This window comes from Dendrobates tinctorius, unplaced genomic scaffold (genome assembly GCF_039654945.1).
Source record: "Dendrobates tinctorius isolate UK_male_01 unplaced genomic scaffold, ASM3965494v1 ptg000222l, whole genome shotgun sequence".
Taxonomy (NCBI): domain Eukaryota; kingdom Metazoa; phylum Chordata; class Amphibia; order Anura; family Dendrobatidae; genus Dendrobates; species Dendrobates tinctorius.
In genome coordinates, this window is record NW_027361889.1 from 3,022,501 (window position 1) to 3,039,531 (window position 17,031).

The 17,031-nt window shown below is 42.1% G+C and overlaps 1 protein-coding gene across 1 annotated transcript in view; it reads left to right on the forward strand.

Moving 5' to 3' along the window:
• The window catches only part of BAIAP3 (BAI1 associated protein 3), a 277,420-nt gene that overhangs the window by 188,223 nt on the left and 72,166 nt on the right, over positions 1–17,031 (forward strand). Inside the window, exons 13-14 of the mRNA XM_073555195.1 lie at positions 12,106–12,198; positions 13,799–13,902. Coding sequence (XP_073411296.1) covers positions 12,106–12,198; positions 13,799–13,902 — 197 coding nt within the window. The remainder of the gene's footprint in view (positions 1–12,105; positions 12,199–13,798; positions 13,903–17,031) is intronic.

Consider the following 17,031-nt stretch of genomic DNA (forward strand, 5'->3'; position numbering starts at 1 on the left):
CCACTCGTGTTTTTTCCAGTGTCTGATAAATGCTGATCCAGACAACAGCAAACTTTTGACATTTCACTGATTTTTTTTTTTTTTTTAAATCTGATTGCTAAAGGTTATAGTAATGGAGTGGATTTGTTCCATCTCTTCTCACGTTTTTTTTTACATTTTAGATTTTAATGTCATTAACCCTATCAGGAAAGATCCTATTTTGGCCATTTGGATTTTTTTTTTTTTTCATTTTTGCATGAACACATTCTAAGGGCCATACGTTTTTTATTTGGTCTGTCAATATAGCCATACAAGGGATTCATTTTGCGGGATGAGCTGTATGTTCTAATATGACCATATTTGGGTACACATTACTTATTAACTTTATTAAACCTATATCAGAGGAACGGAACAATACAAGTATATCCGCCATGGTCTTTGTGTTTTTTTTTAAAGGGGTTGTTGTATGGGACTTTAACATTGATAGCCTATCCTTAGGATAGGTCATCGATGTCTGATTGGTGGTGTGCGTCACCCATTGTCAGCGGTGGCAGCCAGAACTGCTCAGCTGTATAGAGTCCGCGCCGGGTATTGCACATCCGCCACTTATTCAAATCAATAGGGGGCAGATGTGCAGTACCCCGACGCGGCCACTAATCCACCATTGGAGCTGTGCAGCTCCGTAACTGAGTAATTATCGCTGCCACCGACATCTGGAATGGCTGATCAGTGGCGGTGCCCGATGCCGCACCCCCACTAATCAGATATTTATCACCTATCCTAAGGATAGGTCTTCAATTTTAAATTCCTGGACAACCGCTTTAATATAATGCATTTCAAATGTCTTTCTAAAGCTCAGTATGGAAGTAATAATTAGGGGAGCTTCTGGCTTTTTCCCTTGTTGCGACATATCAGAATGTACTTTATTATTAGACTCATGTTTTAGTGTCTTTATCCTCTAATAATATAGCAGTTTTTCTCTTTATTTATTTCCGCTACTCCCCTGAGTATTCCGGGGTTTTTGTTTGTTTTTTATCCACCATACGGTGGGCTTTTATATTTAGCGGTGATTTTGATGATCTTGACAAGGGTGTGTGTCTCACAGTAATAATGCAGAGCAGCCTAAAGTCACGCCCTAGAGGATCCTTTGAGACACGCCTTGTTTTCAAAGACCATGACAATTTACACTAAATAGCTCCATATCTTTGGAACTATATAGCGGATTAAAGCAAAATACTCTGGAAAATACTCAGGGGAGCAGAGGAATGAAATAACTGCAAAAACTGACCACTTTTGACCTGGTGATAGGTCTTGTTTAAAGGTTGTCATAGATGGCAAGACTATGTTCACACATTAAGTTTTAGCTGCATTTAATGTAAAGCTGCTTTTTTCCTGACTGAATTGGAAAACTGCAGCATTTTTAACCCCCATAGAAAAAAATGAGAAAGTGCAAATGTTTAGTTGTGTTTTTGCAGTGGTTTTGGTGAATAAAACTAAACTTTTTTTTTTTAAACATGTACTGTAGACAAATCACACAAGTAATCCACACCAAAAAAAGCGGCAATCAATTCTGCGAAAACGCGTTTTGAGCGCAGTATTTCTACTGCCAAGAGAGCAGGTTTTGGCTGTTGAAAAAAAAAAAAAAATGCTGCAAAAACACACAGTATAAACATGGCCTAAGATTTCGAACTTGATCATTTTAGTATTTCTCATTATCAGATGTATAAAGTGATATTTTTACAAATAAGAATGTCAGCAGTTGTATTAGATTTGGCGGGAAGTATAGTGCTGCATGAGGTAGAATCTGTTGGATCGCATTGTATGTGTTAGGAACGGCGGAACGCACTAAATAAAAATAAATAATAAAGTGCGTTCGCCGCTCGGGGTCCACCGTGCAGTAGGTGTTACACCGCTGCTAGATAATGACAGAGGAGCAATATGGCGATATGATGCGCACAGGTTCAACTTCGCCCCGGAGTGCGCAGAGCGGGCTCTGTTCACACACAGAGGCGCCGCAACAAAAACATACAAAATGCTGAACCTGTTATAGTCACAGGCCTCAGGTAAATGCACACACGGTATCTGGTCACAGGAGCAGGACCCAAGACAGAGGAGCTGCGTCCCTCTAGACCTACCGTGTGTGTGGCCGCGCTTCTGCGAACACCAAGAAGGGCTGCAACTGCAGCGCGGCGGAGGACACTGCCGCTCGACGACAAAGCCAGAAAGCAAGCACAATGTCGGACGCTAGCGTAGCGGTGCGGTGTGCATAGTGGCCTAAGGCTTGCCACTGACTGGCGCTGACTGCTAAACTAATTCCCTATCACCATGCGTAATATCAGAGGGAAAGGGTTTCTTAATGAGTCAGTTACCAGAATCATACATCCGTCACCATTCACACATAGCAGTATAGTCTATACTAGCGCATGACGGAACGGTCATGCTCACTTTTTATAGCCGTGCGGGACCTTCCAGATCTCCGAGATGGACTAATGAGATCTGGAGCAGGACCTGGGCACATGACTCCCGATCTCTAATGGGAGATCGTCTCGTGAGCATGTCCAGTAGGAGCACAGAGGAACTTAGTCTCTGCAGTAGACAGCAGGAGAGCGCAGAATGTGAGATTCTGGATTCCTGCAGAGCAGACGCAGAAACCTGACGCCTAACCGTATGTGATTGGAGTCTGACTGGCTGTGGTTTTCATCAGGTAGTGGATCCCATTATGTGTTGTGATAGTTCTGGTATAAGCAGCCACCTAACAATGACCTTAACTGGCTTATCTGGCCATAAGATTATAAATTGTTGTGAAGTGTGTTAGTGGAACTGAGAACCATCTCACATTTTGCGTTTCCACGAAAAGCTTGTAGGAAACTAATTTAAGTGGAAATGCAAATAAGAAATGCTAATCATTAGAGCTGCTAAACAGTTTTATCATGGAAAAATCAGATTTTTTCTGCGCAGCTATTTCCACAAAAGATTGACAAGAAAATGGGCTTATCATAAACCTGAGATCTGTGTTCGTCTCTGGAGATTACATGACTTTTTAATTAAATCTCCCAAGCTTGTAAAATAGAGACGTTGACGATAGGCAGCCAAGATTGAAACGTGTCTAATAAAAGGGCTGCTCGCGTTTTTAGTAGGATGGTGTCACAACATTGATGTGCTAACATTCAGAGTGTCCACAAGGCATAAGAGAGGTTATGTATAGGCGGTAGCGGTGTGTAGCCTCCTGCAATGGGTTTACATCCTTTATTTCCTCTTTTGCACCCTTTGAGGAGTCAATAAATAAGGTACTTTATGTACCACGATGTATTTAGAAGGCCATACGCTGTAATATTATGTATTGTTAGAATAACAATTTGCATTTGAATTAAAAGTTATTTTTTTTTTAGGCACTGTGACACTAACAGGTACAGTGGCAGTATGATTTGTTATAAGGCCTATATGCCATATATAACTTGTAAAATAAATTTTTGGAGTGACGGACACCCTTTTAGAAACAAACAAATTTGTTGCCAAAATCCCCGTGCTCCCGTGAATCTGCCGCTGTTTTTCGCTTGTCATTTTGTCCCTTTGTTGCATCCCTTTTTCTTTTCTGGGTGCCAAGTATGCTTGTGATCCCATATGTCGGTTCATGAAAGTTTTCTCTAGGGGCATGTAGTCCTTCCCCTCTATGAAGCTGACCAATCATGTCACAGAAGTATCTGAACATGGTTGAACGGTCTGATCTCACACTGTAGTTCTCCCCCTCTATGAAGCTGCCCGACCCCTGTTCTGCAGCTTCTGAACATGGCTTACCAGCGTGACTTTTGCAAATTTATGCTGTTTAACCAAGTTCTGAAGTTACTGACCAAGAATTGTGCAGCTTCTTAGAGGGGGAGGACAGTGTCTCTCCTCTCTGTCCTCTCTCCCCTCTCCTCACTCTCCCTCCTCTCTCTGTCCCTTCTCTGTACTCTAGTATAATGAAAACCTGGCACTCAACTTAAATGCTTAAATGGAACAGTTCATTTGTAGTACCAAACAAAACGTTTCGGTCAGTGCAGACCTTCATCAGTTACGTGCTCAAAGATTGTCTGTACTTAGATTGGAGGGCCCTTTTTGTATGTCCCTGTAAAGCCAAATGTCAGTGTGCTGCTGGAGCGCAGTTAAGTCTTATCTGTCTGGCAGGGAAAGCGCAAGCCTGGTCTTCCTGTACTCTGTCCTCTCTTTCTCCTCTCTACCCTCTATCCCCTTTCTCTCCTCTCTCTCTCTCTGCCCCCTCTCTCCTCACTCTGTCCTCTCTCTCCACTTTCTCCTCTCTCCATTTTCTCCTCTCTTTCTGGTCTTTCTCCTCTTTCTTCTCTCTGTCCTCTTTTCCCCCTCTCTCCTCACTCTCTGGCCTCTCACCTCTCTGTCTTCTCTCCCCCTCTCTCCTCACTCTCCAGTCTCCCTCTTCTCTCCCCTCATTCTCTCTCCTCTCTCTGTCCTCTCTCTCTTCCTTCTCTGTCCTCTGTTTGTCTTACTCTCTCTCTCCTCTTTCCTCTCTCTCCTCACTCTCCCTCCGCTCCACTCACGCTCCCTCTCTGTCCTTTCTCTCCACTCTCTTCTCTCTGTACTCAATCTCCTCTCTCCTCTCTGTCGTCTCTCCTCTCATCTCTTGTCCTCCTTTTTTCATCTCTGTCCTCTTTCTTTCATCTCTGTTTTCTCTCTCTCATCTCTGTCCTCTCTCTCATCTCTCTCTCCTCTCTCTCATCTCTCTCTCCCCTCCCGGACTTCGCCTGGAACTCCGAACACTAAAATGGACTTTCGGGAAAAGTCTGTGCTCAGAGTTCAGCACTAGGTGTCTGGAATGAACCCCAAAATTTAAACTTCAGGTCTGCTCATCTCTACGTAGGGGATAAGGGCTCCATACTGGTCTGGGACTGCTAACAGTCCTCAGGTTAGGGGGAGCAAATTACTTGCCTTGCACCAGGTGCTGGTAGCCCATGCTATGCAACTTCTCGGTTTCACAGTTCTGCTAGCCTCTGCTGTCACAACCTGTGATCTTTTTTACAGGTCTGGATTTTTACCGTTTAACACATGTTACATATTGTCCATCTTAGCACTTTGCCATTTTATGGCTTATTGCATCGTATATATATGTTTATAGGACTAATAGAGAAACAATTTGTCCTTCATATTTATACAAGAAATGGCTCTCTTTCTATCGCCACATGATGGATTTCAGCATCGTGCCACAGTCCCATCTCGTAAAGTAGTTTCTGATGACTCAATTTATATCTGAGTATAGGAAACATAACTCCAGTCTGTATGTGTAACAAGGTGGCCCGGGGTGGTAGTTCCAGCCGAGTCAACTAAGCCACAGTCAGTAAACACCCCGGTAACTTGTACAGAAATAGGCAGGACAAGCGCGTTCAAGACACAGCTTCAGTCCGACAAGGAAAACCATTTTAATAACAGATGAATGAAGTACAGACACTGGCTTCCTGCTCTCTTCCTAGCTTCGTCCATGGCCGTACCCACAACAACCACGGAGGCCAAAAGATGGCAGTCCCCCTTGACAGAATCTGGACGCTTGAAGTCCCTTCGGCGCGGCCCGTGTTGCTGTCCTTAGTCCGGGCAGCAGATTCTATCCCCCTCCTGGGGTTTGGCAATGCCGTGTTGCTGTCCTTAGTCCGGGGCAACAGATTCTATCCCCCCCTGGGGTCTGGCAATGCCCTGGCCATTGCTGCAAACGTGCCCGGGCTATTGACTGAGGAGCAGGAACTTCCTGCTGCCCCTTGGGGCTGTTGACCCCACCCATGAGGTTAACTCCTGCTATCCCTAACACTAACACTAGTATACACCATAAAGAAACATGGGATACAGAAGCAGCATTAATAACACATTAATACAATAATATAATTGTACACTGCAAACACAGCAAATACAATACATTAACACAGTGAAGTGCACGGGTCCAGCACCTAGGAGAGAGGGGAAGCAATGGAGGTTCTCCACCACCTCCTTACATATGCATGGATCATTGTTATCTTATCAATATACAGTATGTTAGATTCATTTTTAGGTTTTCATATAGGTAAAGTTATTTAGTGTTGGAGATTAGAAGCTAGAATTGTATCATCATGCCATAAGAAAAAGGCAAATATCCAAATTCTCTGCCTGTTAATGATACATCTTCATAGGAGTTGAAGCTTGCAGATCTACGATGATTTACAGTACATAGCCTTAGTTAAAGGGAGTGTTTCAATCTCATATCTGATTGACAAATGCACAACTGACAGTGCAGTGGCCTCTTCATTTTCAGGATTGCTGGAACTCCCAAGAGGTCGGACCCTCAACAATAGACCATCACTTTCTGAAATTGGAATCACTGGGATCCAACCATCAATCCTGAGACTGAAGGGGAACACGCAGCAGCTGGGTGATGGACAACGCCCCAGGGCACGCCATCAATTCTGCGGCCATTCTATTCTTTAGATCAGCGGAGGCTCTAGAGTTCAGACCCCTGGTCATAATTAAAATGGTTTTCAGATTTCAAAAAAGCCTCTTTCCTTTTTTTTTTTATTTGTGCCTTACTTGTCCACCCCAGGTCCAGTACTGAGTCTCCATCACTGTTCCCAGTGACACCAGGACTCAGGGCTGGACCCAAGAAGGGTGAGTAAAGTACAGCTTGTTTCTCTAAAATAAACTGCAACCTGGAGACCAGTGTTTTCCAAAATTGGAAATGATGACACCAAAGCTATGCAACATTTTTTTTTATTGCAAAAAATTTGATTTGACTTCAGGTGATCTATTCTAAAAAAAAACAAAAAAAAAACAAAACTTTATAATATTTTCATGCATATTTTTTGCAAGGTGAAATGTACTTTTTATTGGCACCATTCTGGTGCCCATATGGCTTTCCGATGACTTTTTATTCCTTTTTTTTTAACTTTTTTTAAGATGACATGATCAGAAACAGAGTTTCTGTTATTTTGATTTTTTTTGTAAATTTGTCTTCTGTCTCAGCCCTCAACGTATAGAATAAATATTTGTATATTTTATTGGTTCAGAATTAGACATATGTTGTTTTTTTAGTTTTTTTTTATTTGAATTAATAGGTTATTTATTTATTTATATATATATATATATATATATATATATATATATATATATATACAGTGGGGAAAAAAAGTATTTAGTCAGTCAGCAATAGTGCAAGTTCCACCACTTAAAAAGATGAGAGGCGTCTGTAATTTACATCATAGGTAGACCTCAACTATGGGAGACAAACTGAGAAAAAAAAATCCAGAAAATCACATTGTCTGTTTTTTTTTTCATTTTATTTGCATATTATGGTGGAAAATAAGTATTTGGTCAGAAACAAAATTTCATCTCAATACTTTGTGATATATCCTTTGTTGGCAATGACAGAGGTCAAACGTTTTCTGTAAGTCTTCACAAGGTTGCCACACACTGTTGTTGGTATGTTGGCCCATTCCTCCATGCAGATCTCCTCTAGAGCAGTGATGTTTTTGGCTTTTCGCTTGGCAACACGGACTTTCAACTCCCTCCAAAGGTTTTCTATAGGGTTGAGATCTGGAGACTGGCTAGGCCACTCCAGGACCTTGAAATGCTTCTTACGAAGCCACTCCTTCGTTGCCCTGGCGGTGTGCTTTGGATCATTGTCATGTTCAAAGACCCAGCCACGTTTCATCTTCAATGCCCTTGCTGATGGAAGGAGGTTTGCACTCAAAATCTCACGATACATGGCCCCATTCATTCTTTCATGTACCTGGATCAGTCGTCCTGGCCCCTTTGCAGAGAAACAGCCCCAAAGCATGATGTTTCCACCACCATGCTTTACAGTAGGTATGGTGTTTGATGGATGCAACTCAGTATTCTTTTTCCTCCAAACACGACAAGTTGTGTTTCTACCAAACAGTTCCAGTTTGGTTTCATCAGACCATAGGACATTCTCCCAAAACTCCTCTGGATCATCCAAATGCTCTCTAGCAAACTTCAGACGGGCCCGGACATGTACAGGCTTAAGCAGTGGGACACGTCTGGCACTGCAGGATCTGAGTCCATGATGGCGTAGTGTGTTACTTATGGTAGGCCTTGTTACATTGGTCCCAGCTCTCTGCAGTTCATTCACTAGGTCCCCCCGCGTGGTTCTGGGATTTTTGCTCACCGTTCTTGTGATCATTCTGACCCCACGGGGTGGGATTTTGCGTGGAGCACCAGATCGAGGGAGATTATCAGTGGTCTTGTATGTCTTCCATTTTCTAATTATTGCTCCCACAGTTGATTTCTTCACTCCAAGCTGGTTGGCTATTGCAGATTCAGTCTTCCCAGCCTGGTGCAGGGCTACAATTTTGTTTCTGGTGTCCTTTGACAGCTCTTTGGTCTTCACCATAGTGGAGTTTGGAGTCAGACTGTTTGAGGGTGTGCACAGGTGTCTTTTTATACTGATAACAAGTTTAAACAGGTGCCATTACTACAGGTAATGAGTGGAGGAAAGAGGAGACTCTTAAAGAAGAAGTTACAGGTCTGTGAGAGCCAGAAATCTTGATTGCTTGTTTCTGACCAAATACTTATTTTCCACCATAATATGCAAATAAAATGAAAAAAAAACAGACAATGTGATTTTCTGGATTTTTTTTTCTCAGTTTGTCTCCCATAGTTGAGATCTACCTATGATGTAAATTACAGACGCCTCTCATCTTTTTAAGTGGTGGAACTTGCACTATTGCTGACTGAATAAATACTTTTTTTCCCCACTGTATATATATATATATATATATATATATATATATACACAGTGCCTTGCGATATTATTGAGCCCCTAGGAACTTTTCAACCTTTTCCCACATATCATGCTTCAAACATAAAGATACCAAATGTAAATTTTTGGTGAAGGATCAACAACAAGTGGGACACAATTGTGAAGTTGAACAAAATTTGTTGGTTATTTTAAATTTTTGTGGAAATTCAAAAACTGAAAAGTGGGGCGTGCAATATTATTCGGCCCCTTTAACTTAATACTTTGTTGCGCCATCTTTTGCTGTGATAAAGCCCCCGTTATACATGGCGATATCGCTAGCAATATCGCTGTAACGACACCGTTTTTGTGACGTACAGCGATATCGCTATGTCTGATACTTACCTCCGACCGGCTCCCCGCTGGTTATCGCTGGTCGCGCGAGAACGTCCTGGATCATTTCTCGTCGTCAGCTTCCTGCTGGGCTTCCTGTGGCGCCGATGAGCGACGCGTGGATGCGGGCGGGAGGACGTCAGGATCGCTGCGTCTGACAGGTAAGTAGCGACCCCCGACCCCTGCGATGTCGCTGGTGAGAGCTGCCTGTGTGGCAGCTCACTAGCGACCACTTAGCGATGCACCAGCGATCCATATCGTTGTCGGGATCGCTGGTGCATCGCTAAGTGTAACGGTACCCTGACAGCTGCAAGTCGCTTGGGGTAGGTCTCTATCAGTTTTGTACATCGAGAGACTGAAATTCTTGCCCATGCTTCCTTGGCAAACAGCTGGAGCTCAGTGAGGTTTGACGGAGATCGTTTGTGAACAGCAGTTTTCAGCTCTTTCCACAGATTCTCGATTGGATTCCGGTCGGGACTTTGACTTGGCCATTCTAACACCTGGATATGTTTATTTGTGAACCATTCCATTGTTGATTTTGCTTTATGTTTGGGTTCATTGTCTTGTTGGAAGACAAATCTCCGTCCCACTCTCAGGTCTTTTACAGACTCCAACAGGTTTTCTTCAAGAATGGTCCTGTATTTGGCTCCATCCATCTTCCCTGTTCCTGCAGAAGAAAAGCAGGCCCAAACCATGATGCTGCCACCACTATGTTTGTGAAAAATGGGAGGACAGCGGAGCATATAAAATAGCGAAAAGTTTATTAACATCATAATGACATCAAATCAAAAAGTAGTACGAAATAAGTACAAAAATTACATAATAATCGATACACCGAAGGGGAAGGGGACAATGAGGGTAGGTGTCTCAAAGCTCAGAGTCAGCAAAGAAAATATACATATAAAGGCACATATAAACCCCCAGTAATATGTATGGCCCTAAAGGAAAATAGGACATGTGTGCAGTATCACAAAATGGGGGCAGAATGGCCTCAGTGCTGGAGCCAACACTGTGCTCAGGGTGAGAACCGTAGAAAACAGACCCCAAAGCATCGGTGTGCCATACCAATGAAACAAATGTAACAGGTCCCGGCAGTGGACCGCCCAAAGCAGTTAGTTGTGACCCATAAGGGGATAATTGTGGTGCAGGACGGCGCTTACCTATGAGAACCAGGTATGGGACACCAAGAAGGATCACTAGGAGACCTTCTTCGACCTGCCTGTTGTGTTCCTTGGTCTTCATGATGCTCTCTGTGCTTCAAACAGAACCCGAGACTATCACAGAGCAGGTGCATTTATACGGAGACTTGATTACACACAGGTGGATTATATTTATCATCATTAGTCATTTAGGACAACATTGGATCATTCAGAGATCCACAATGAACTTCTGGAGTGAGTTTGCTGCACTGAAAGTAAAGGGGCCGAATAATATTGCACACACCACTTTTAAGTTTTTGAATTTCCACAAAAATTTAAAATAACCAATAAATTTCATTCAACTTCACAATTGTGTTCCACTTGTTGTTGATTCTTCACCAAAAATGTACATTTGGTATCTTTATGCTTGCAGCATGATATGTGGGAAAAGGTTGAAAAGGTTTCAGGGGGCCGAATACTTTTGCAAGGCACTGTATATATATATGTGTGTGTATGTATGTGTGTGTGTATGTGTGTATATATATATATATATATATATATATATATAATTTATTTATTTACTCCTTTTTGTTATCTCTTATGCAGTCTGTTGTATAACTGTGTTTCATAGGAGACCAGTAGACATGCTGGAGCACATAGGTATACTAACATAGCAGACAATGGGGGGTCTACCAAAAAAAAACCATCGGCCCCCCCATTCATAACCTACTAGCCAGTCGCCATTGAAAACAGCATCTAAGCGGCTAACTCCCATTGCCGCAGTTACTCTCAGCTGCTGGCTCCTGAGCCCCCTCCATATACTAAGTGCAAAGATCCTTCAGAAATGTAAGTCAGATGTTGCTGGGAGGTTAACTGATTAAATTCTGACAGTGTGCAGCTGCCACTAGGTGGAGCTTGGGGGCTTACTGCATACAATTCCCTCATTGAAGTCAATAATAAAAGAGTATGCAGTGAGCTCTTAAGCTCCCCCTAGTGGAGGCTGCAAGCTTTCAACATTTTGCTATCTAGCTCAATTTCTATGTGAAAGGAAGCTGACTAAAGAATTTTTGTTCTTCAGTTAATTTGCACAGAATGTTAAAACTTAAAATTACATTAAATAGTGTTAAGAACTGAACATTTTCTCACACCCTATTAGATTCCAATTGGCAGATCAGTGATATAAATGCTCTAGTGGGCTTGTAGGACTGATAGACACCAGAAGGAAAAATGATATTCTGCATGACTGCTACTCATGGCCGATCATGCTGCTTCCATCAGGTGAAAAGTGGCAGCTGCACACCCCCATCCTTCATTGGAATTTAATATGCATGCTCGGCCAAGTGTACGGGGGGGGTATTAGAAAATTGCAATTACCCGCTGTGTTTTCCTCTTTATTTAAATGTTATTCGTGTGTATAAATCACATATCAGTCTCACCCTATATCACAACGTGTTATTTTACTGACAGACTATGGCGGATATGAGCAGCGGGGCTGGCGCTGTAATTTAGGCGCTCCTGATGTTTTTTTTCTCCTATAGAATAAACATTAATTGGAAATAATTTGTCTTTATCTGTGTCAGTCTAAAATAATGGTGCGAGTAACGCACGGCTCCATGTCATCGTAGAGCGAGGAGACAATGATTGATGCGGTTGTACCCGCCATGTACGCTCTCGTTCCATTTGCGCCACCTTATTCCGAGCTTGACTCGACGCATCTGCGCTCTGAATAATGCTCTTAATGATTGGATGCGGGAGTTAAACGTCCGATCGGCTCATGTTTTCCCAGGAAGCAGGTCCCAGCTGTAATCCAATTCTGCAAATATTAAAACAAATAGCATGGAATGAATATCTGAATTAACAAATGTGTTGCAGAGAGACACGGCGCTGAGCAAGAAGGCATCTGGCGCGGTGATTCACGAAATGCTACTCGCCCAGCTGCTCCGGTACGAACACAAGCAGACACAGGTGAGCGGACGACAACCTCATCTACACCATCGTACTGGAGAAAAGTGACCCACACCAGTTTTATTATTAAATGTCTCAGGTTTGGAACATGTCATCCAAGCAGAAGTTGTCGTCGGGGTCAGGATCCGCACGTCATTACTGGTTCTCTAACGTAACGTAAAGAGTAACCGTTTCTTTAATTTTATTTTCCTAAATCAATAGTACATATGGAAATTAGAAACTTAAAGAGAATCTTTTAGTAGGATCAGCTCTCCTAAGCCGTCTGTATGGGCACGTAGGTCATAGGAAGCTGAATAAAATGATACCTTAATATCTGCGATATGATGTCTCATTCCAGAGAAATCTACGTTTTTCTTAATATGTAAATGAGCTGTTAAGATCTATGGGCCGGACATAGATCTCCCCGAGAATCTGCCTCCAGAGCTTATATTAAATGAAACGTTACCAGTGTGAGACATGTAGATCAGGAGAGAAGACTGTCGCTCATTACATGTCTTACGGTAATAACGCCCCCTTTCATTTACAATAAGCTCTGGAGGCAAATACTCAGGGAGATCTATGTCCCACCCATAGATCTTGACAGCTCGTTTGCATATAAAAAAAAACAAGGATTTCTCTGGAATAAGACAATGGACTGCAAATATTGAGGTATCATTTTATTCAACTTTCTATGACCTACGTACCCAAAAAGATGGCTTAAGAGGGTTGATACAACTGACAGATTCCCTTTAATAATATTTCTTATTAGATAAATTTGCTTCTTTCTTCTCCTGGACTGATCTTTCATTCTCAAAATTCATAATTTACAGGTAATATCTGTCTTCAGTGAATAAAGATATTCCCATTACTGAGATAGGAGATGACAGTTGGTGCTCATTAGCATCTATGGAGAACTCTGTTGTTTCAGGATAACTTGCAGTGTAATGTCTATTTCTGCCTCTGGCTCCTCCCCCTCCATAGATTTCTAAAAGCACCAACTGTCCCGTCTTATATTAATAATGAAAAAGTCTATATTCATTGAGTACAGATTTTTACTCCTGCATTGAGAATATAAGATCAGTGCAGGTGGAGAAAGAAGCAGATTTCTCCTATAAGATACTGTATATTACGTATGGTTACTCTTTAACGCACAATAGATGATAATTTTCTAATTCCTGATCATCCCTCCAATCCCACGGTCAAGGCTCATGCATGCCTCCACTCAATTCATTGTCCGTGGGACTATTGAGACAGCACTGTAACTCACGACAGTCCTATAGACAATGAATGGGGCTTTGGGGCACAAGTGGGGGCCATTATTTTGTTCAAATGGGGGCACTTCAGAGCCTTGTTCTCAGGTGAGTATGGATAGGTGATGACTTGCTAACAAGGGAATAACCTTTTAACTTGGAAGCAATAGTCCACTGCTTGGACCACTCCTTCTCGAATGACCACAGCTCGTGAGTTTCACATCACTGGACCAGCACTTGGGTGGGAGGTGAGGATAAGTTTTCCAGCTATTTTTGCTAGCCGCATACAAGTGATCACCTTGTGACCGTGTTACCCTGTGGCCAGTGCTGAAGACTGTGTGTTATAGTAATGTAGTAATTTATTGTTTTAGGTTGAATTTTGGAACTGGAAGGGGGAAGTGAGCAAGCACGCGTACACGCTAATCTCCCACCATAGCATGCAGACGGACATCTCCTGTCTACAACAGTCCGTCATGTAAGTATTGCATGTGATGATGTCATAAAATACATATATCGTGATAGCACGGGGTCAATAAGCTCATCGGAGCGCCATCTTCTTACTCACAGAACTTTCACTACTCAACCAGCTTTTATTTTCTTGTCCTACCACAAAAAAGTCACGTCACAGTACAAAATAAAATCCTAGGCCGTCTGGCCACTAACTAAACATTCAAGGTCCAATTCATCAAAGCTTTAATACTAGATTCTGATGTAAAATGGCACCAATATTTTGACGCCACTCAAGATTTTGCGTCTTGGAATTCTAGCGCCATTTTGGGTCCACTGCAACTCGTCAAATTCAGCAGGGACTGGAGTAAGATTTGTGGCGAGATGCAGACGGAGGAGCCTCTGACAAGTTGCGTACGCCTCTTAATGAATCAAGATCCTCGCACTCCACCCTGCCTCCTTATCAATACCGGTCTTGATGAATGGCGGATATAGACCCCTACACATCAAAGAGCTTTTGCCAGTTTTATGGTATAACAGCCAATGAAAAGTTGCAATATTTTGGTACAATTTGAAGTTGCTCAAACATTTTGTGACTTTTCACCAGTTTCGCCAAAGTGGTAAGAGCTGGGTTTGAACAGGGCTTGGCAAAGACCACCCAACATACGCATCATATATTCTATCAGAAAGGTATCGAAATTATTCCAGAAATGTACGCCAGCTCCTGATTGACTGATTTGAGTTGTAAGACGTGGCACGTTCATGGAGCCTCTTAACAATTTTGGCACATCTTACGCTGACGAACCTTTGTTAACACCGGCGTACAAAGCATCAGTATGAATGAACCAGGGCCATTTTATCCCCCGCTATCAGGATGTAAGACCTACTCGCCAGCACTTTTAATGAGCAGTCGATTTATACTATTTTTTTTACGATGGCGGTGTCTGACATCTCCAGATATAAAATTTTAAGTGAATGAATCGAACTGTATTTTAGGTTCTAAAAAGGTTGAATATAAAGGTCAAGACTGTCAGTCTGTCTGGATGAAGTGAGGATTTGTTCTTCTCACCCCACTTCAGACCATATTCTCTATTTTGAACCTGTCTAAATGCAGAGAAAAAAATCTTCTCTGCTGCCCGGTAGCCTAAAAAATGATTTTTCTTTGACACAGATCTGTCTTTTTAGTAGGGCACTTCCCCAACCCTCAATGTGGACACTTGAATATTGGTCAGGGATGGAAGGCACTTTGTTGTAGGACCCCTCTTTGCTCTTGCTAAAGGTTTTCTGACATAAAGGGCAGTTTGGAAACCTATTTATCTCCTACTATTTTGTAGCTACCGGCCCAATGCAAATCATACTTAAAATCACAGTCCAGCTCATCTGCAGGCAGTTTAGATGCACAGCATACAGGTTAGTAAAGTTCCTGCTGGATAGAACAAGTCCAGCATCTCATATAAGTAAAAGACATCAAGCTTTATTTTGTATCCAGATTAAAATCTGACTGACAAAAGATGTTGACGTATTTCAGGCCTTTAAGCCCATTGTCTCATCTTCTTAAATTGGTAAAATTGCAAACTGTTAAAAAAAAAAAGTAAACAGTGCAATATACATTTTATTAAGAGTTAAGAACAGAGGGATTTTTGACTCTATAGTTTACAGCTCATGGTTACCTGCAATCTATGCAGTTTATCAGCAGTGGCTAGTCTCCTAGGCAGGGAGCATGCTTGCAAGCTCCTTGCTGTATAGCTTGCTCTGAAATTAGCAGGATCACCTTTTGGCAGCATCATCAGAAAGTTCACAGTTCAGGCCAGTGGCTTAGCTGTGCCACCAGGAAGAATTGTGTGTCACTTCGAAAAGTGTCGAATAAAACCGTGTGTTTAATAATTCTTGACGTCTTCAATAATCGGCAGTGCGAAAAGAATCCACAAATTCTCCATATCTTCACTTCATCGGTTGGACAACTCATGGATCTGCAGCAGCTGAACAACGTTTTTAAAATGCATAAATTTATAGATCTGGTTGGCATAATTTGCTAATTATTTTAATTGTTTGTCGGATAACCCCCTATTTGCGCTACTTTCTCCCCAGTTTTTTTTACCATCGCAAACTGTCAATCATTGGGAGCTCACCACCCCTGGGCAAGGAGGAATCCAAGAAGCCGTGTTGAGAAAATTCCTCAACTCATCTGCTGGCAATAGTTCTCATGCATTTAAAATAAAAACTAAACAAATGTTTCCATGGTTACAGACTACAAATAAATCTTGTGTAGTCTGATACTGCAGTCCCACTCCTTTCCATTGTCATCCAGAGAATAACAAGAAGTAGAGGACAAATGAAAGGAAATGTGATGATAGGATCGGAATACACAAGCTTCGTCTGCAAGAATAATTACGAACGTGCTTCAGTTTTTATTTTCCATATAATAATACAATAAATAAAATTGGTTGCAAATGCGGGGATGGCAATTATGTAGCCAAAGGTAAAATACAGAAAAGGGTTTGCTACTTTTCTACAAAATTTGAGACTTTCTCTATTACTATATTTTAAAGGGAATCGGTCACGAGGTTTTTATTGCCACATCTGAGAGCAGCATGATGCAGGGGCGGAGACCCTGATTCCCGCGATGTGTCACTTACTGGGCTGCTTGCTGTATCTATAATAAAATCACCGTTTTATGTACTGAAGATCTACCAGTTTTCTGAATGCTCAGCTCTGCATAGCTCCACCCACACCACTGATTGGCTGTATTCTGTGAGCACTGTGCATAGGCAGAAAGCTGCCAATCGGTGGCGGAGGTGGGGTTATACAGGGTTCACTAATTTTCTAGTGAATGTTCTCCTGCGGGTAAACTATCGCAAGCAGCCCTGTAAGTGACACATCACTGGAGTCAGGTTGTCCATCCCTAAATTATGCCACTGTCAGATTTGGTGGCAGAAACCCCTTTAAAATAGAATGTAAGAAAGGAGCGAGCCGATGAATAGAAATAAATTACGTTCAGGTTGTACCGATGGATTAATAGGGGGAGAATATGACTTTAGTAAGTAAAAGCTCTGTTTAAAAAAAAAAATGCTTTATGGGTGACACATTGGCATTGAGGCGCAAAGTAATTTCAGGAGAAGTGCTGATCACATAGATACTTGACTGATTCTTGCTTTGA